Here is a 22,638-nt window from a genome sequence, read left to right as displayed (position 1 = left end):
TAATAACATATTTTGTGCAGGCATGTGTGTGTGCATATATAATGACCTTTTACACTGTTTCACATTGTTATCTTTGAATATGTTTCAAGTTTTCTCAGACAATCCTCTTTCAGTGTACTTTTGTTACTGTACTATGGTGTGAATGATGGTGCCCTCTCAGATAGAGATTTAATCCACAATGCAACAGTATAAGTGCTGTGGCCTCTGGGAGGTGATTAAGTTATGAGGGCTTCCCCCTTGTGAGCAACTTTATCAAAGGCCACAAGTTTGAAGGGAGCCCTATTTTACTTTTCCCTCCTTTCTGTAACATGACAGCATGTCTTCACCTCCAGAAAATCAATCAATGTAATACAAATGTCCCTTACCATCTGTAAGGGATTGGTTTCAAGACTTCCCAGGAATACATAAATCCACAGATGATTAAGTCGATTAAATAAAATGGCATAGTATGTGCATATAAACTGTAGACATCCTCCAGTATACGTTAAATCATCTCCAGATTATATATAATAACTCATGTGAATACTGTGCAGATGGTGGTTATACTGTATTGTTTAGAGAATAATGACAAGCAAAAATGTCTGTACATGTCCAGACTTTTTTCCTGAATATTTTCAGTTGCATGCATGGAACCCACAGATATGTAGGGCCAACTGTCCATGGCAGGTCATTATCTGCCCTGCTAAGTCAAGGGTTAAGATCCCCTTACCGGTCATCTTTAAAAAAAAAAAAAAAAAAAAAATCCACAGATGATTAAGTCGATTAAATAAAATGGCATAGTATGTGCATATAAACTGTAGACATCCTCCAGTATATGTTAAATCATCTCCAGATTATATGTAATAGCTTATACAATGTAAGTCCTGTGTATATATTTGTTAAACTGTAAGAAATAAATTTCTGTTGTATATAGTTTACCCAGTCTAAGGTATTTTCTTATAGCAGCGCAAATGGACTAAGATAGATACTGGTACCAGAAGTGAGATGATGCTATAACAAAGACCTAAAAATGTGGAAATGGCTTTGGAAGTAGGTGATGGGTAGATGGTGGAACACTTTTGAAGTGAATGCTGGAAAAAGCCTGTATTGCCATCAGTGCAGTCTTTAGGGTGATTCCTGTGAGGGCTCAGAAGAGAAGAGGTATAGATAAAGCCTCAGTCTTAAGGATGATCTAAGTGGTCATGATCAGAATGTTGGTAGAAATTGATCTCAGTTGATCCTCAGTTCTGATGAGGTCCAAGATGGAAGTAAGGAATATTTTATTGGAAACTGAAGGAAAGGCCATAATTGTTACAAAGTATCAAAGGATTTGTTAAATTATGTCCACATACTAGTACTTTGTGGAAGGTAGAATTTTACAGCAACCAAATAGGATGTTTGGCAAAAGAAATCTCTCAGCAAAGTGTTCAGCTTGCTGCATGGCTTCTCTTAACTGCTTATACTAAAATGAGAGAAGACAGAAATGAGTTAAAGACGTAATTTATAATTGAAGGGGAAGTGGAATAAAAAGATTTGGAAAATTCTCATCATGGCCATGTAAAGAATAAACAAGTGAATTGTGGGAAGATGGCAGACTAAAGGGCACATTCTTTGGGCAAAAGACCAGGCCTACCTTCACCACCATCACAGTCGCCAGTGCCATTGTCCGGTCCTAGGACCATTGCCCACCTTCCCACAAAGAGGTTTGTTCCACTCCCTGCTGCTGCTGTGGTTGCCCATACCATGTGAGCCGCACTACACTACTGCAGTTCCAGCTACCCTGGGCGCACATGGGGCCCCTTATGCCACTGCAGCAGAAACCACCCCATCCATGGTGGGCCCTTCCCTGGCCACTGTCAACTCAACTATGTTGACACGAGGGTCATGAGTGGAGCCATCAAAAAGAAACTAATGAGCATAGACCCATGTCTCAGTGACCTAACACAGGTGAATTATGCTGCTCAAGTAGATGTGTACTTGGGGGTGGGAGCTACATGTGCAGCCTACATGACTTCCTTGACCCAGGGAGAGACAGGCAGAGCCCCCAGAGAGTGCAGAAACCCTAATAGAGTACAGAAGAAAGCCTCCAGCCATCAACAATCCATCCCCCCACTGGGGGAAACAAGGACCCAGGAGGAGCCTCTGTCTGTAGAAATGAGGAAAGAAAAACCCCATTCAGGGCCACCCATTCAGTCTGAGGAGTCCAGTACACCCCAGTGCACCTATCAGGGTCATGGGACTCTTGCTGAGGTGCCAACCAGCCTGCCCAGGGTCATGGACCCTAGCCAAAGACCAACAGGGCACCCAGGCACTTCTCCCAGGAACTCAAAAGCTTGCCCATGCCCTCAAAGACCCAACACAGTGTCACTAATCTCAGCAAGGAACTACTAAGCACTCCAGTGCTGAGGCACAGAGGCACATGCACACAACTCCAACACTGAATACAGCCAAAATAACTACACAGAGGGTACACTATCTCATTTACCCAGAACTAATACTACAATACCCTATTCAATGGTCAATATAAAACACACCTATAGGAGGGAGTCTCCTCAAAAGTCACTTCAAAGTAAGAGAAGAAGCAACTGATTTACCAGATGACCAGACATCAATGCAGGGATACTAGAAATATGAAAAATACAAGAAAATGTGACACCAACAAAGGAATACAATAATTCTCATGTACCACACCCTATACAGCAGAATACCCTTGAAACAATTGAGAAGGAATTCCAAATAACAATCTTAAGTAAACTCAATGAGATAGAAGAAGACACAAACACCACAACAAAATGAGAAAAACTATACAGGATATGAAGGAGGAAATCTACAAAGAGATAGAAACCATTAAAAAAATGCAGCAAACTCTTGGAAATTAAGGATTCATTCAACAAAATTAAGTGCTTAAGCAGCAGTTAGAGTGAGCAGAAGAATTTCTGGTCTCAAAGACAGTCTTTCTGAAGTAATCCAGGTAGTCAAAAAAAAAAAGAAAAAAGAATTTTAAAAAATTAAGGAAATGTATGAGAGCCATCAGACAACCTTAAGTGCACATACATCCAAATCATGGGTGTTCCACAAGAGGGGGAGAAAAGAAAAGGCATTAAAAACTTGTTCAATGGAATAATAGTGGGAAACTTCCCAGGTATTGGGATAGATACAGGCTTTTAGATTCATGAGGCTCAAAGATCCTCAAAGACGTTCAATCCAAAAGTTGTCTTTGAGACACTTTATAGTCAAACTGGCAAAACTCAAATACAAAGAGAAAAGCATCAAGTCACCTACAAGGGAGTCCCCATCAGACTAACAGCAGACTCTACAGGCCAGAAAAGAATGGGTGATATATTCAAATTACTAAAAGAAAAAAGTTGCCACACTAGATATACTATACACAGCAAGGCTGTCCTTCAGAAATGAAGGAGAAATAGTGTATGTCCCAGACAAACATAAACTACGGGACTTCATTGCCTCACAACCACCCATAGAAGAAATCCACAAGGGAGTACTACATCTGGAATCCAAAAAATGATATTCACCACCATGAATACACGAGAAAGAATAAAACCAACTGGTAGAACAGATATACGCATGAGAAAGAAACAATATCTTACCACCTCAAAAACCAAGAAACACTGAAGAAAAACAATAAAAAGGAAAGAAAGGAACAAAAAATATTTAAAACAAGCGATCAAAAATCAGTTAGGGGCTGGCCCCATGGCTCACTCAGGAGAGTGCAGTGCTGATAACACCAAGGCCATGGGTTTGGATCCTTGTATAGGGATGGCTGGTTTGCTCACTTGGAGAGCATGGTGCTGACAACATCAAGTCAAGGGTTAAGATCACCTTACCAGTCATCTTAAAAAAAAAAAAATCAATTAGATGTCAGGAGTAAGACAATACCTTTCAATAACAACCCTAAATATAAATGGATCAAATTCCCCAATTAAAAGATATGCACTGGCTTATTGGATTAAAAATGTAGGCCCAACTATATACTGTCTACAAGAAACTTACCTCATCTGTGGAGTGAGGAAATCAGAAATAAGCAGGAGTTGCTATTCTTATATCAGATAAAATAGACATTAAACCAAAAACCATGAAAAGAGACAAATAAGGCCATTATACAATGAAAACGGGAACTATCCAGCAAGAAGAAATAACAGCTGTAAATATATACACACCCAACACTGGAACACCTGGATATATAAAGCAAACACTATTAGACCTAAAGAGAGAGACTGCAATACAGTAGCAGTGGGGGAACCCAACACCCCTCTCTCAGCACTGGACAGATCTCCTAGGCAAAAAATCAACAGAGAAACACAGGACACAGCACATTAAACCAATTGGCTTTGGCAGACATCTACAGAACATTTCATCCAACAACTACAGAATATACTTTCTTCTCTTCACCACATGGAACATTCTCTAGGATAGACCACATGTTATGTCACAAATGAAGTCTCAACAAATTTTTTAAAATGGAAATCATTTCAAGTATCTTTTCAGACCACAGCAGACTAAAGGTAGAAATCAGTAACAAGCAAAACTCTCTAAACTATACAAAGACATGGAAATTAAACAACATGTTCCTGAACAACCTAGGGTTCTGTAGTGGATTGAATTATGTCCCCCCAAAACTCATTGAAGCTTGAATTGTGTTCTCCAAGTTTTATGTATTAGAAACTTAGCCCCTACTGTGACTGTTAAGAAGGTGGGAAATCCTATTTTGGTAATTGAAAGGTGGAGCCCTGAAGAGGTGATTAGATTGTAGGACCATTCAGTAGTGAATGGATTAAAAATGGTAGTCAGGGGTGTGGCTCTGTGGGCTTTAAAAGGAGAGGAGAGTCTTTCTGCTCTCTCTGCTTCCACCATCTTGCAATATGAGACCCCTGGGTCACCACCAAGACCTTCACCAGATGGACTGTGGTTTTCCCAGCCTCAGAAACTATAAGCAGTAAATTTTGTTTTTCTTTGTAAGTCACCTAGTTTCACGTATTTTGTTATAAGCGACAGAAATGGACTAATACAGAGTCTCAGAAGAAATTAAGCAGAAAATCAAAAAATGTCTTGAAACTAATCAAAATAAAGATACATCATACCAAAACTTTTGGTATGCTGCAAAAGCAGTACTAACAGAGAAGTTCACTGTAACTAAAGCTTACATCAAAAGAATAGAAAGACTTCAAATAAACAACCTAACATTACACCTCAAAGAACTAGAAAAAAATCAAGAATGATCCAATACTAACAATAAAGACCAGAGCAGAACTAAATGAAATAGAGGTGCAAAAAATGATATGAATGGTCAATGAGGCAACAAGTTGGTTATTGAGGAGATAAACCATTAGCTAGGCTATCCAAAAAAAGAAGAGAAGACCCAAATGACAAAAATCAGTAATGAAAGGGGAGCCATAACCACCAATACCACAGAAATACAAAGAATCATTAGAGACTATTATAAACAACTAAGTACCAACAAATTTGAAAACCTAGAGGGAATGGATAAATTTCTGGACACATACCAACTACCAAGACTGAGCCAGGAAGACAAACTGTCCACACGACATGATCCTATACATAGAAAAACCTAAAGAATCTATCAAAAAACCCTTAGAGATGGAATAATCAGTAGCATTTTTGTATTCTATTTATTTATTTTTTGATGGGTCTTGTAAACAGGCTTCTTGATTTCTTTTTCTGCTAGTTTGTTGTTGGTGTATCCAGAAAAAGAAATCAAGAAAGCAAGCCCATTTACAAGAGCAATCAAAGAAAATACCTAGGAATAAGTTAACCAAGGAGGTGAAAGATCTCTACAATGAAAACTACAAATCACTGCTGAAAGAAATTAAAGAGGACACAAAAAGGTAGAAAGACATTCCAGGCTCATGGATTTGAAGAATTAACTATTTATTTATTTACTTATTTACAAGAATATGCACATTAATTTGTTCAAATAACAAATACATAAACTGAATAACAGATGAATGACAAAATACTCTGTAGAAAGTAGGGCTTCAAATTTTCACAAAAACTAGAGAAGTAAAATGTTAAAGTTTACATATTTCATTTTATAATCTCTACAATTATTTGAAATAGCTCTCTAAGGTGAAAAAAACTAACATTTGAAAATGTCCATACTACCCAAAACAATCTACAGATTCAATTGCAATTCCCATCAAAATACCAATGACATTCTTCACAGAAATATTTTTTTAAAATCCTAACATTCATTCACATGGAGCAACAAAAGACCCCAAGTAGCCAAAGCAATCCTGACCAAAAAAACAAAGCTGGAGGCATTACACTACCTGACTTCAAATCATACTACAAAGCTATAGTAACCAAAACAGCATGGTACTGGCATAAAAACAGGCACACAGAGCAATGGAACAGAATAGAGAACCCAGAAATTGACCCACATACTTACGGCCAACTGATCTTTGACAAAGGCACCAAGAACATACATTGGGAAAACGACAGCCTCTTTAATAAATGGTGCTGGGAAAACTGGACATCCACATGTAGAGGAATGAAACTAGATCTGTACTCCTCACCATATACCAAAGTCAAGTCAAAATGGATTAAAGACTTAAATTTAAGACCTGAAGCTATAAAAATACTAAGATAAAACGGGAAACACTTCAGGAGGCAGGACTGGGCAAAGGCATTATGAATAAGACCCCAAAAGCATAGGCAACAAAAGAAAAAATAAAAAATGGGATTTTTATCAAACTTGAAATCTTTTGCACAACAAAGGAAACAATCAAAAGCAAAAAAAACCCTACAGAATGAGAGAAAATATTTGCAAAGTACACATCTGATAGGGGATTAATATCCGGAATATACAAGGAACTCAACAGTGAGAAAACAAGTAATCCAGTTAAAAAATGGGCAAAAGAACTGAATGGACATTTCTCAAAGGAAAATGTACGAATGGTCAACAGAAACATGAAAAACTGCTCAATATCACAAAGAATCAGACAAATGCAAATTAAATCCAAAATGGGATATCATCTCACCCCAGTTAGGCTGACTACATGAAAAAGAGAATAACAAATGCTGGCAAGTATGTGGGGAAAGGGGAACCCTACTACACTGTTGGTGGGACTGTAAATTATTGTTACCATTATGGAAAACGGTATAGAGGTTCCTCAAACAACTACAGATGGAACTGCCATTTGATCAGTTTCACTGCTGAGTATATACTGAAAGGAATGGAAATCTTCGTGTCAATGGGATACCTACACTCCGATGTTTATCGCAGCTCTATTTACAATGGCTAAGAGATGGAACCAACCTAAATGTCCATCAATGGACAACTGGATAAGGAAATAGTAGAATATGTACACAATGGAATACTCATCAGTCATTAAGATGAATCAAATTCTGTCATTTGAAACAATGTGAATGAGCTTGTAGAAAATCACTTTAAGTGAAATAAGCCAGGCATGCATATCCTCAGTCATAAGTTGGAGTTAAAAAATAAACAAATAAAAAAGAAAGAAAAGATGCTACAATCACAGTAATATGTTGAACTTTCAAAAGGAGAGAACAGAACTGTGGTTACAGGTGGGAAAGGGAGGGCCGGCCCGGTGGCGCACTGCTACAGTGCGCCGCTTGGGAGCGCGGTGGCGCTCCCGCTGAGGGTTCGGATCCCACATACAGACCGGCCGCTCACTGGCTGAGCCAGGTGCGGGCGCAACACCGAGGGTTGCGATCCCGTTGCCGGTCCTGGTCCAGTATGGGCGCAACACTGAGGGTTGTGATCCGTTGCCGGTCACGAAAAAAGACAAAAAGGAAAAAAAAAATTATAAAAAAAAAAAAAAAAAAGGTGGGAAAGGGAATAGGGAGAGGGGTTAGCGAGAAATTGGTACAGGGTCACAAGAATGATTACATTTTGTAATGGTGAATGTAATTATCCTGATTTGATCATCACATATTGTTCATAGTTATTGATATTCAGCTTTGTATCCCACAAATATGTATAATCAATTGTTTCATTAAAAAGTAAAAAATGAGGGGCCAGCCCGTGGCTCACTTGGGAGAGTGTGGTGCTGATAACACCAAGGCCATGGGTTTGGATCCTATGTAGGGATGGCTGGTTCACTCACTGGCTGAGCATGGTGCTGACAACACCAAGCCAAGGGTTGAGATCCCCTTACTGTAAAAAAATTAAAAAATAAAAATAAAAAAATAAAAACATGTTTAGGAGAGAAAAACAAGGTTGTAGCCAAGCAACCCTTTGATGAGTATGTATAAATGGAAGCCACATGCCATAAATCAAAACAATAGAATGACACTAAAGGCATTTTGGAGGTCTTTGAGGCTGCTATGTCTATCACAGGCCCAGAGTGCCAGGGGGTTGAAGACAGAATGGTTTCAAGGGAGGGGCTGGGGCACCTTTTGGACCTCAAGACTCACTGCCTGTGGCCTCTTCAAGTCTGCCCCCCATATTCCAGAGCAGTACTCATCCACCAACCCAGCTGAAGCTTAACTGGGCTCAGATGTGGGTCTTGCTGCTGCTCCAGAGGACACAAGCCATAAACATTGGCGGCATTCACAAGGTGTTAACTCTGCAGGCACACAGTGTACACACGTGGTGGGGGCATGGCTATCTCCACCTAGATGTCAAAGGATACCTCAGAGAGCCTCGGGATCCAGGCAGAGAAATGCCACACTGGTGGGGTTGCTGCAGATAATCCATACTAAGGCATTGCCCAGCAGAGCCATGGGGTTGGGGCCACCACAGAGACTACTTATTAGGGCAACATTTAGTGGAGCTGTGGAGATTAAGCCGCCACAGAGAGTTCCCAGTAGGGCAATGTCTAGTGGATTCTTGAGAGCAGGGCCACCAATAAGACCCTACAGTTGTACAGCCATTGGCATATAATCCCAGACTGGGAGAGTTTCAGGGACAGAGGTGGAATGCTATGATTTGAATGTTATTGTTTCCTGTAAAATTCTTGTTGATATTTAATCCCCAGTACAACAGTATTAGGAGGTGTGGCCTTTAGGAGCTCACTGTATCATGAGGACTTGATTAGATGCCCTTATAAAAGTCTTGACAGAGGGAATTCACCCCTTTTTGCCCCTTCTTCCAAGCGAGGAGGTGGTGTTCCCTCTAGAGGATGCAGCAACAAGGTGTCATCTTGGAAGCAGAGAGCAGTCTTCACTAGGCACCAATCCTGCTCACACCTTGATCTTTCTTGGACTTCCCAGACATCAAAACCAGGAGAAATAAACATCTTTTGTTCAAAAATTATCTAGTCTGTGGTATTTTGTTATAGCAGCACAAACAGAATAAGACGTACTGTATCCATTATTTAACTGTTTATTTCCTTAGGTTTAGTGTTAAAGCCCAAACCCCTGGGTTCAGGTGCTTGCTCTGCCATTTTTAGGTGTTTGACCTGAGGCAAGTTTCTTAGAGTGTCTGTGACACAGTTGACTCTTGAATAATGTGGGAACAGGTCTTTCTCTGATGGGCTATTGTGTTGTTATATCAAATTAGTACATGTAAAGCATTTGGAGTGATGCCTTGCACATGGGAAGTGTTCAAACACTTCAGTCATTGCTATTGTGATGATGCTTGTCAGGTTTTAGACTCTGACCTTTATTTAAAGCCACTGTGGACTTTGTCATCCTGAAGATACCACTCTTGCTGTACCTCATGTAGATACTGAATATCACTTGGTGTGTCGAACATAATATCTTACACTTCTGTAGAGTTAATCCTGTGTTCATTTTTCTATTTCTTGCATTATTTACAATAAGGAGAAATCCAAACTTATTTATAGGATATCATAACCTCCCATATAATTTATAACATTCCAAAATAAGGGACACATAACTTTCTCGTAAACAATTTACACAAATTATGTGAAAACACACATTTTGAATCAGTTCCTACAACTCTATTCTCAATTTGCGTGAACATAAGAACTCTCCCCATGGCCCCTTGGTGAAATGTGTTTTTTATTTCAGAGTTCTTTGACATTCAGAGATGTGGCCATAGAATTCTCTCAGAAAGAGTGGAAATACCTGGACTCTGCTCAGAGGAGTTTATACAGGGATGTGATGTTGGAGAACTACAGGAACCTAGTCTCCCTGGGTGAGGATAACTTCCCTCCAAGTGTCTGGAATCTGCCCTTCTGTATCTTTGCATTTTCCCTTGTGTGCCTTTTAAGAACTCCTGCATGGCATGACTAAGGTTGAAGCTGTATTGACTCAGAACTGAATAACTCCATAACGTGGCATCTGGATTTTAACTGTCTGTTTTCTTCAGATGTTCTGCCACCTTCATTATACAGCAGTGGTGGTTTCAGAGTTTGCATGTGCATGAAACCTTATGGCAGAGTTTAAAATATCCAATTCGCTGTTTTCAACTTCTCTGCTTGTGATTCAGTAGTTCTTAGAAGTTAACTAGATGTCTGCATATTATAGTGTTCCCTAAGCATTCAGAAGGAGGTAATCAGTAGATAAATAAGTAAAATATTTTCCTAAATACATCTGTAATATATTCTCTATTCAGCTGAACAAAGGGTTGAGATTCTGGAAAAGTCACAGCACATCATGTTTCTTTTTATAAGCAGGAATCTCTCCTTTTGACCTCAGTGTTATCTCCGTGTTGGAACAAGGGAAAGAGCCCTGGTGTATGGACAGCCAAGTGAAATTAGCAAGAAACCCAAATGGGTGGGAATGTATCAAAGGTGTGAACACAGGTAAGAGCTGGGATGGGCACAGTGGAAAACACACCATTAAATAGTGTTTGGGAAACTGTCCACAAGTGGGAGAGTCCTGTGGGAAAACAAAAGTTCATTTCCTATAAGCTCTCAATGGAAATTTTTCTTTTTCCTCACTTATCACTATTCTTTAGGGGTGCACCTGTTTATCCTTTCATCCTCCAGTGATGCTGCAGCTCAAAAAGAGACAAAGGCAAAGGTCGTTATCACAGTGGACAACACTTTGTCATCTGGCTTCTGTGAACTCTTTGATCCCTTCACTCTGGCCAGCAGGGGAAGGGCCATTTCAAAGGGGTCTCTTTCCACCTTGGTCTCTTCTTCTGTACTTTATTCCGTCTGATGTTTGATTCTTAGTTTATGTAGACAGAGCTGAGGCATCTGTAGTCCTGACATCTGGACCTATCCTGATTCTATCCCTATTTCATGTGTTTGGAAGACCTGTGCAGGAGATGGGAAACATTGGCTGTTCCTCCTTTGCATCTGGGGCCCCAGAAACTGCGCAGAGCTGTCTCAAGCTCTCTGCCTGTTGAGGTCCCTTAGCCATTTCTTCCGTTCAGCTCTTGCCAGTCTTCTCAGCTGTGTATAACAAGGAAGTGGGTTGGATTTTCTGAGATTGTTAGCAGAATTGTAAAGACAGTCGACACAGAGGTCCTCTCTGATTCACAGAGCTACAAGAGGAGCATATCTCAGGCTTTCAGGCCCTTAGTGTGGAGTCTGTGAGCAGAGCACAGAGTCCTATCTCAAGATCCCACAAAATCTGACCCTCCTAGGTTATATTTTTCTGTTTTTCTTTCAGTGTTCTACCTAGTATGGGAATACAGGAAAAACCTTGGCTTTTCCTGATTTTGTATTCTTAGTTTTGTCTAACTTTGCTTTTGAAATCTGGTTTTGATAAACACATTCCTAGGTTCTAACATGTCATTCTTTTTTTTCCCACTCTAATAACCCACTGGATGAGTACAACTTCCTGTGGACTTTCTCATGGGGCAGTTTTACTGGGTAACAGAAAATTCTTGAAGGAGAACACTTTGACAGATGTGTTTTAATTTCATCCTGCTACATAAAGAGATGGTCTTTGAAGCCACTGAGTGGTTTCCATGTCCCATGACATTCAGATAGAAAGTATCACACAAAGCTGACTGATGAGTAGAGAGTTTCTAGTTGACTTTTTGGTTTTTAAGAAGTGTCACAAAAGAATCTCTCAAGGGACTGTGACAATGTTGATCTTCCTTTTTGAGCAGCAATAAATGGTATAGAAATTTCTCCTAGGGAAGACATTGTTCAAGTACACAATTTGTCTTTTTTTTTTTTTTGTCTTTTTCGTGACCGGCGCTCAGCCAGTGAACGCACCGGCCAGCCCTATATAGGATCCGAACCCGTGGCGGGAGCGTCGCTGCACTCCCAGCGCCACACTCTCCTGAGTGCGCCACGGGGCCAGCCCCACAATTTGTCTTTTTGAGGCTGTGGATGAAACCATTCTTTCTGCCAGATTTTTCCTGCCCAGTATGTATCATCAATCATTCTCCTACAATGAATTTGAGTTTGATGCCCTTTGTTGAGGGAGCTGATGGATCTGAACTAGGCCTACATTTTTTAAGTCTACCATAATTTGTTTTGTTTAAGCCACTGCTACTTTCATCTTATACATTTTCATGTAGTATAAATGAACTTGATTTTTATTTAATTATCAGTTTCATATTTTTAAGGATACTCTGTGTTCTTTCTCTGATGTCTGCTGTGTGTGGTACTGTTGTATGAGGGAATGCATATTGTTTTATATATTTTACAGGAAGATTGCCTTGTTTAGTGCAGTGTATGGCTCAGCAGCAGTTTCACTAAAACCTACACAAACTCCAGAATATTTTGATAAGGTAGTTTTAGTTTCTCCTTTTACTTCTGTTTTTCTGACTTATTTCCTACTATGAAAGTTCATTTGTCAATTAAATCTATTACAGTTTTTAAATTGGAAATATTTGATCTTGAGAATGTGTTTTGTTTTGTCTTTTATGCAGTTATTGTCTTTTTTTTTGTTTTTGGAGGCTGGTCAGTAAGGGCATCTGAACTCTTATAACACTGCACTCTAACCAACTAAGCTAAATGGCCAGTCCATATTTTTTAAGAAGTTACTGTCTTTTTTTTTTCTTTTAAAAGGTGACCAGTAAGGGGATCTTAACCCTTGACTTGGTGTTGTCAGTTAACTGGCCATCCCTATATGGGATCCGAACCTGTGGCCTCGGTATTATCAGCACCATACTCTCACGAGTGAGCCACAGGCCGGCCCAAGAAGTTACTGTCTTAATGTGAGATATACCATTAAATTGATTGGCCATACTTTGTTATATAAGATACATTGCTATTTCTATAGTGTTTTCAACTATCTCAAAATACCTTGTTGGGTTTATTAATATTTCACTAGTGTTTCTTTTCTGGATCAAGTGCTACATTCTAATAATTATTCTCCCTGTCTAGCTTTATCATGGCCATCTTGGTATACTAAATTAATATAAAGATCTCTATTTTATAAGAAACTTAACCCATTTATTACATGTCAATAACTTCCACTGTTGTTTATAAAACCTATATTTTTTGCTTTTTATATATAGCCTTTTTGTCTTTTTTCGTGTCCGGCAACGGATCGCAACCCTCAGTGTCGCGCCCGTACCGGACCGGGACCGGCAACGGGATCGCAACCCTTGGCATTGCGGCCGCACCTCGCTCAGCCAGTGAGCAGGAACCTGTCTGTACGTGGGATCCGAACCCTCGGCGGGAGCGCCACCATGCTCCCAAGCGGTGCACTGTAGCAGTGTGCCACCGGGCCGGCCCTATATATAGCCTTTTTAATGTTATGTTAGTTTCATTCTATTCCTAGTTTGTAGAGTGTTTTCATAATGAAAGGGTGTTGATGTTTTTCGAATTACTTTTCTGCATTAACTAAGATGATCAAGTGGTCTTTTCCTTCCTTCTGTTAATGTGGAATATTACATTCATCATGTCATGTTGCAGCATCCTTGCATTCCAGAAATAATGCTTTTAATGTATTGTTGTATTTGGTTAGCTATTATTTTGTTCAGGATTTTTGCCTCAGCGTTCATCAGGGATATTGCTATATAGATTTCTTTTCTTTGTCTGGCTTTTGTATCAGGGTAATGCCAGCCTCATAGAATGAATTTGAAAGTGTTCCCTCTGGTTTTTGAAAGACTTTGAGGATTGTTTAACTGTTTCATTGAATTCTCTACTGAAGCTCTGTGGTCTTGGGCTTTTCTTTATTGGTAGGCTTTTCATTACTGATTCAACCTTCTGATAAGTTATAGGTCTGTTCAGGTACTCTGTTTCTTCATATTTCCGTGTTCATAGGTTGTGTTTTTCTTGAAATTTATCTATTTCTTCTTGATTATTGAATGAAGGAAAAAGTACACAATGTAAGTGTTTTCTATGCTCAGGAACAATCAACACAGAAGACAGACTTCTGTGATCCAATGTGTGGGGGTTTCTGTCCACTGGCAAGGAAATAATCAGTTCTGTGGTGGACACCAACTGGGTATCCTCTAATTCAATTCTTTTGTTTGTTTGGTTTCTGGTTTCTTTCTTTTTTGGCATCTGGCTAGTACGGGGATCTGAACCCATGACCTTGGTATTATTAGGCTACGCTCTAACCAACTGAGCTAGCCAGCCAGCCCCTCTAATTCAATTCTGACACTATGTACCTGGAGACAGTGTCACATCCCACAAGTTTAGGGCTTAGCCTGCAAGACTGCCCCCACTTCAGATGCCAGTCACAAGCCCAGACTTCTGGAACTTCTCACCATCCAGCTGTAAATTGGAATTTCCACAGCCCCATCCTTGGGTTCAGTTGATTAGCTGCGTGGCTCAGGAAACACTTACTCAGGGTTACCCGTTTATTATAAAGGATATTACAAAGGATACAGATGAAGAGATGCGTAGGGCAAGTTATGGGGCACCATACTCCAGAAACCTCCATGTGTTCAGCTATCTGGAAACTACTTGAACCCTGTGCTCTTGGGTTTTTATGAAAGAGTCATTATGTAGACATGATTAAAGCATGAATAACCATGTAGAAATATGATTAGACAAAAAAGGTATGATCAACACTTATAGACTGGGTGGGGAAACCCTACAAAACCTGTTTGTTGAGATTCTTCTTTGCCTCTCTGTGTAGCATTCCTTCCTCCCAGGTATGGTGCGGGACCCCTTCTCAAAGGGGATCTTATGACTTATAATCAAATAAGGTAGGCCAGAGAATTTCTTTATGGCCAGCCCCAAGACAGAAAGGCAGAGGAAGGTTAGAAAAGCCAGGAACATGGACAAAAACCAAAATATACATATAATATCACAAATACACATGCAATATCAATTATCCTATTTGTTAGCATACTTGTCCATAGTATTCTCTTAAAAGCCTTTTTACTTGTATAAAGTCAGTTGTAATGTTTCCTCTGCCATTTCTAATTTTACTTATTTGGGTCATGTTTTTTTTTTTTTTTTTTTGGTTAGTCGTGTCTCTTTTTTTGGGATTATCCATTTTATTATCTTTTCAAAAAATTTCATGCTTTTCTGTTCTCTTATCTCTCTAATCTTTATTATTTTCTTCCTTCCACTATCTTTGGGTTTAATTTTTTTTTCTAGTTTATTCAGTTGTAAAGTTAGTTTTTTGAATACAGATCTTCTATTTTAATGTAAGCATTTATTCCTGTAAGTTTCCTATGTTAGGTCAGTTTTTGCTGCATCCTGTAAATTTTCGTGTGTTGTGTGTGTTTTTGTTTTTGTTTTTTTTCCATGTTACAACATATTTTCTAATTTTGCTTTTATTTCTAACTTGACACATTAGTTGTTTAAGAGTGTGTTAATTTCCATATATTTGTGCTTTTTCCAGTTTTCTTCTGCTATTCTCTAGTTTTTATTCCATTATGATGGGAAAAGAAACTGTATGATTTTGGTCATTTAAAATTTTTAAGAGTTGGTTTTTCTTCTTAAATGTGGTCTATTCTGGAGTATGTTCCATGTGCAAATAAAAAAAATTTGTATTCTGCTGTTTTGGGATAATGTGTTCTGTATATGTCTAGTAGTTTAACTTGATATGTAGTATTGTTTAAGTCCTCTATTTCCTTATTTTTCTTCTGTCTGGTGGTTTTTTCTGTGAGTGAAAGTGAGCCTTGAAGTTTCCTAATATTACAGTGGAGCTATCTAGTTTTCCTTTCAGTTCTTTTAATTTTCTTTGTATATTGAGGAGCTCTAATATTAGTTGCATACATATTTATAATTGCTATATTGTCTTGGTGAAGCGATCCTTTTATTATTACATAGTATTCTTTTTCTCTCCTAACGGTTTTTCACGTAACATCTATTTTTACTGATATTAGTATAGCCAGCCACCTGTGGTTTCTTTCTGTTACCATTCACAGGGAATATCTTTCTTTATCCTTTTAATTCAGTGTAGGTATGTGTCCTTAGAGTTAAAGTGAGTTTCTTGTGGATGGCATGTACTTGTATCCTGTTTTTTAATCCATTCAGCTAACCTTTGTTTTTTGATTGTGGAGTTTAAACCATTTACAAATAGTTACTGATTGGGAAGGACTTACAACTGCCATCTTGTTAAATGTTTCTGTTTATTTTGTAGATTTTTTTGTACCTCATTTCTCCCACTGCCTTCTTTTTTGTTTCATTGAGTTTTTTTACTGATGTGCTTTGATTCCCATCTTATTTCCTTTTGTGCATATCCTGTAGATATTTTCTTTGTGGTTACATTGCAATTACATACAGCATCTTAAAATTATAACATTCTATATTAAACTGATAACAACCTAACTCAATCACATACAAAAACTATTCTTTTACAAGCCTGTTTGCCTTTTATGTTGTTGATAACACAACAAATTACTTCCATATAAATTGTATTCCCATTAACATATATTTATGCCTTGGCAGTAGTCTCTTGTTAGCTTTGTTTCTTCTAACAGATTTCTGCCCAGTGTGCCAGGGGTTCTCATTCTGCACCAAAGTCTTCTTGCATTGCTATACTGCCGATAAATTTTCATTGTGTCTGTATATGTGTTTACAGAATGAACAAAATCCATCTTCTCTCCATGGCTATTTTTAGGTTTTTGTTTCAGGGTTGTACTATAAGAACAGTTTTGCACGTATTTCCTGTAATATACATATAGGATGTCTTGAGTATGGGCAAGGAAATAGAACTCATGGGACATTTAATTTGATCAGTTTGATAGCAGATATTGTAAGAGACATAAACCTACTTTCTGCCCACGACATCTCACATTCTCCCTTTTAAGTCTTTTTCATTAGTGCCCTACACCCATAATATAATTTCTGTGTTTAAGCATGGGTCAGTATAGTAGTATTTTCTGAATTAGTTCCTCTTATCTTCCAAGGTCAGAATTTTTACTATTTTTGTACAATTATATTCCCACAGCTATGCAAGTGTAAATGCTGCTCTTACACGCTCATTATTCCCTGCCCTCCTCTCTTGCTCTTCCTCCATCCTCGTCTTTCTTCACATAGTACCTTGAACTGGATAGGCTATACTGTTTTTTACTAGCATATTAATTTTGTGTTCCTGCCCCAATTTACTAGCATATTAATTTTGTGTTCCTGCCCCAATTTTTGCAGCTTCCTGTTCTTGTTTGTTAAATAGTAATTATTTACCTCAAGGCTTTTAAAACAAGTTAATGCTGTTAATTACTTAGAATATCACTTATTTTATAGAAAACACTCAAAAGGTTTTTGTTTAATAAGGTATATCGGATGTTTGTCATACTTATGATGAGATGGTCCACTGCCTGTCTTAGTCACCTAGGCCTGCCATTAGAAATGCCATAGATGGGGTGACTTAAAGAACAGAAATTTACTTTTCACAGATCTGGAGGCTGGAAGTCCAACATCTAGGTGCCAGCTAATTTGGTTCCTGATACGGGCCCTCTTCCTGGTTCACCTTGGCTCTTTTCCTATGTGCTAACATGGTGGAAAGATCGGGAGGAAGCAAGCTGCTTTTTGTCTCTCTTAATCCCGTTCTTGAGATCCATCCCACACTCATGTCCTAATTGCCTCCCAAAAGCCTCACCTCCAAATACAGTCATGTGTTGGGTAGTGATGGGGATACATTTTGAGAACTGCATCTTTAGGCAGTTTCTTCATAGTGAGAACATCTTAGAGTGTACTTAAACAAACCTAGATGATATGGCTAAGATATGTTAGGGGTCCACCATTTGATATGGAGTCCATCGTGGGCTGAAATGTCATTCTGTGGCTCAGGACTGTACATTCACATTGAGGATTAGGTCCTCACCATATGAATTGTGGTGGACACAAATATTCACACGATAACAGCCTGCGCTGTATGTTTCTGTTTTTATTTTCCAGTATGTTCCAAACAATGTTGTCTCTGATCTTAGTTCATAAATTTTCTAATGCAATAAAGTTGTATAACTGTGGTTACTTATTACCTGCCATCTAGTCATGGGTTGTTAGAATGTTTTATTTATTAATTTTTTTTATGGTTTATAGATGATGATTTTTCAGCGTGTGTTATGCAATGTAGCTGACATGTACCACTTGTTAATGTTGCAAATGTCTGTTCTGCATGAGTCTGGATAGTTTTATAATAAGTATTAAAAAAATCTTTATAACATCATTTTCTTAATTTTTTTTTTCATTTTTTCAGTACAGTTTTTGGTTTGCCCTTCTAAATTGCCATTTATTTAGATTATTCATCAGATGAGTTTGTTGTGGATTATTTACCATTACAGTATATTGTGCTTTGCTTTAGCATTTACTTTTGCACAGCAAATATGAAGTGGATATATATATATATATATATATATAATATAACTTTTTCTCTTTAAATATGATGGAATCATATGTTTAACGCTAACTGGTGTGTGCTTTTAGGTCACTGTGGAAATGTCGCCTTTCTTTTATTGCTTGTATATGTTTGCACAACATTACTGTTTCTGTCATAGGATGTTCGAAACTAGGCTTCCCTAAAATTAATTTGAATTGCGTGTAATCACTTTTTTTTTTTACTAAAGAACTCTATTCCTTCTGTGTTTCTAAAAATTGAATATCATGTTGGAAAGTTTTATAACTCTATTTAGTATATATACATTTTCCATATGAAATATTTATATACTAATTTTTAATTAATAGGAAACCCATGTTTTATTATATCTTGCAGATACAACTTCTAAATGTGGGATCAAGGAATTACCACCAATAGATAATAGTAATACAGGAGAAATATTCCGAACAGTTATGTTGGAAAGACATGGAAAGCATGACACAGATTTTTACTTTAGGGAGATAAAGAAAAATATACATGACTTTGATTTTCAATGGAGAGAGGCTGGAAGAGATTATAAAGGAGTCCCTATGACCCATAAAAAAAATCTCACTGATAGAAGAGACCTACATGGCGAAGTGGATGCAGGAAACAGGCCTATTAAAAATAAGCTTAGCTTTCAGTCACTTCTAGCTGAACTGCAGAAATTTCAAATTGAAGGGAAAATTTATGAATGTAATCAAATTCAGAAGACAAACAGTTTTTCCTCAGTTTTACCACTTCAAAGACTCCTTCCTAGTGTGCACACCTACATCTCTAATAAATATGACAACGATTTCATGCACCCTTTATTACTTACACAAGACCGGAAAACACACATCAGGGGAAAACCCTACAAATGTAATGAGTGTGGGAAAGTCTTTAATCAGGACTCACTCCTCCGTAGGCATCAGATAAACCATAAAGGAGAAAAACCATATCAATGTGATGTATGTGGCAAGGTCTTCAATTTCAGGTCAAATCTTGCAGTTCATCTGATAATTCATACAGGAGAGAAACCATATCAATGTGATATATGTGGCAAGGTCTTTAGTCGAAAGTCATATCTTGCAAGTCACCGGAGAATTCATACTGGAGAGAAACCATACAAATGTAATGAATGTGGCAAAGCCTTTACTCGAAGTTCTACCCTTGTAATTCATCAGAAAACTCATACTGGAGAAAAACCTTACAAATGTAATGAGTGTGGCAAAGCCTTTAAGCGGGGCTCATTCCTCACTGCACATCAGATAATTCATACTGGGGAGAAACCATACCAATGTGACGTGTGTGGCAAGGTCTTCAATTACAGTACAAACCTTTCCATTCATCAGAGAATTCATACTGGAGAGAAACCATACAAATGTAATGAATGTGGCAAGGTCTTCAGTTATCACTCATCCTTAGCACGTCATCGGAACATTCATACTGGAGAGAAACCTTTCAAATGTAATGAATGTGGCATGGTCTTCGGTAACTACTCATACCTAGCACATCATCGGAGCATTCATACTGGAGAGAAACCTTATAAATGCAATGAGTGTGGCAAAGCCTTTAGGGTGCGTTCAATCCTAGTTAGGCACCAGATCAGCCATACTGGAGAAAAGCCATAGAAGTGTATTGAATGTGGCAAGACCTTTGGACAGTGGTCCTCCCTCAAGAGACACCAAAGAATTCATTCTGGAGAGAAACCTTACAAATGTAACGAATGTGGCCAATCCTATTTTCATTCCTCAGGCATCACTAAACATCAGAAAAAACAAACTGGAGAGAACCTTACAGATACACTGAATGTGACAAGGCCTTTAGACATTGTCTTAACATCTAAGTTCACTAAATAATTCATGCTTGTATATGCAGCAAATATAGTAAAGTTTTAAACTAGTGCTCACTACTCACTAGGTATAAGAATATACATCCTGAACAGAAACAACAAAAACAATATGTGTGGCAAGAATTTTACCTAAAGGACGAAACTTGTGGATCTACAGAGAACTCAAAATGAAGGGACATTTTACAAATAAATGTATGTGGCAGAGCCTTTACCAGAGTTTAATCACTACTCAACAAAAGAGAGTTCACTACAAGGAGAACTCATGTAAATGTATGTGGCAGAAGCTTTACCCAGGCATCACAACTCACTAGACATCAGAACATACATCTGTGATGAAAGCACACAATGTAATGGGCATGCTATGGCTTTTACTCAGAGATCAAAAGTGAAACATCATAGTATTCATATACTGGAGAGCAATCTTGCAAACGTAATGAATTTGGTAAGGCTTTTTATCAAATATTCACACCTTTGGGGTCACAAGAGAATTTATACAAGAGAGAAACCATGCAAACATGCTGACCTTAGAAAGGCTTTAAGCAACAGTGTATCCTCAGGCTTCACCAAATTATTCATACTGGAGAGAAACCTTATATATGTAATGAATAGGTAATTTTTTTAACCAATTCTCACAATGGAGAAATCATAGTAGGGATAACTAAGTCTGCTTCTCCAAGATTGATCTGAAATACGTAACACATAATAACTGCAAGTCAAAATATGTTAAAACTCATGACTTCATGTATATCAAAAGAGGAAGAACATGTGTAGGAATGGCCAATTCAGCTTATGAAATATCGTATTCAATTATTTGCAATTTCTTGAAAAGGCTACATTACTAATTGTGACTTTCAGCCTGAAGTTTGAAGTATATTGATATACTTTTCTTACAGGCTTTTCATTGTCTCCGGGAGGGAATCAGTAAGATTAGAAGGCCTGCTTCATTAGGTATGGTTCCTTCATGTCCACTTGCCCTAGAAAATCAAGGACACTGAATTTTAAAAATTCAATATTGTGTGAATTTAAGAGCATGGGGGAGGGGCAGGAATTACTTAAATGTATGATGTAAGTCATGCTTATTGTATTCGGGGTACCCTTTCCAGGCAGAGGGCACTTTGCAAACAACTGACCATGAAACAGCGGGCTAGGCTAGAGGTTTTCATGGGAGGAGAGTGGCAGGTTACTAGAGACTAATTATGTGGTGGAAATGGTGCAGGGGAAATGGTGGTCACCTCCTCCATTGAATATCAGTAGCTGTTTATATCACTCATTAATGAAAGATTAGTCTTATTTTGGGAAATTGAAGAGAAAGCATTTATCAGAAGGAGAGTTTAATTTGAAGAACCAGAATAGCATATTCATGAGTGGGATTCAAATGGAACCACTGGCATGCCATTTTACTACTGTTTTATTCATAATGTATCATAGGTCTCACAGTTTAATAAAATTTAATCATTTTTTTAAATGTCAATGAATCACATTTCTTCTACCAGTACAGTTTCATCCCACTGGCATCCAGCATAGTAAATAAAAATATAATGATACATACAAGACAAAGTCCCCAATATTCCAACTGTAGTTTGTGGCAAGGAGGTAATCTCCATTGTCAAATGCCAGGAGGCCATTGCACCACCTCCTGCTTGCTGGTATTCATATAGCGAGCCAGAGGATCTTGCAGGGAAACATGGAGTTTAATACATTTACCATGGCAACTGATACCCAATATCCTCCACTGAGAATTTGTTCCCATCCAAAATTATTTATTAAGTATATTTCCATTTAATAAGTGATTTCTTAAGTTTGCATATATACTCATATTATCCTTTATATCACATGTAGACTAAGAATCACTATTATAAATGCTTTCTGTGTAATAACTGATTGAATCTTTGACTCTTTGAAATAAGTACTCATGTTATCTTCATTTCACAACTGAGGAATCCTAAGACAAAAACAGGTTAAAATACTCATCCAATCATATCCCAGTAAGTGGATGAAACAGGATTTGAATCTTTGCTGTCTGGCTGCAGAGTTAAATCTCTTAACTATGATGTTATGCTAACAAAGCTAATTACTTTTTTCCTTCAGCTACTCAACTGGTGTACTTGTGGTTTTTGTTTTGTTTTGTTTTTTAGGATCATTTATTTAATATCATGTCATTTTTAAATGGTTTACCTTCATGTGTAAGTGGTTTTTGTTTTTTTTTTTGTCCTTTTTTTTTTTTTTTTTTTTTTTTT

The 22,638-nt window shown here is 38.0% G+C and overlaps 1 protein-coding gene across 1 annotated transcript in view; it reads left to right on the top strand.

Annotated features, from left to right (window-relative positions):
• The window catches only part of LOC103592052 (zinc finger protein 347-like), a 32,367-nt gene extending 11,093 nt beyond the window's left edge, over positions 1 to 21,274 (top strand). Inside the window, 4 exon segments of the mRNA XM_008574641.1 lie at positions 9,961 to 10,087; positions 10,569 to 10,697; positions 18,925 to 20,337; positions 20,340 to 21,274. Of these exon segments, the coding sequence (XP_008572863.1) occupies positions 9,961 to 10,087; positions 10,569 to 10,697; positions 18,925 to 20,337; positions 20,340 to 20,395 (1,725 nt within the window). The 3' untranslated portion in view covers positions 20,396 to 21,274.
• Positions 21,275 to 22,638: the final 1,364 nt, after the last annotated feature.

The sequence above is a fragment of the Galeopterus variegatus genome, unplaced genomic scaffold (genome assembly GCF_000696425.1).
Source record: "Galeopterus variegatus unplaced genomic scaffold, G_variegatus-3.0.2 Scaffold1078, whole genome shotgun sequence".
Lineage (NCBI taxonomy): Eukaryota > Metazoa > Chordata > Mammalia > Dermoptera > Cynocephalidae > Galeopterus > Galeopterus variegatus.
Note: the sequence above shows the minus strand (reverse complement) of the source record. Positions and strands in the feature narration are given on the sequence as shown.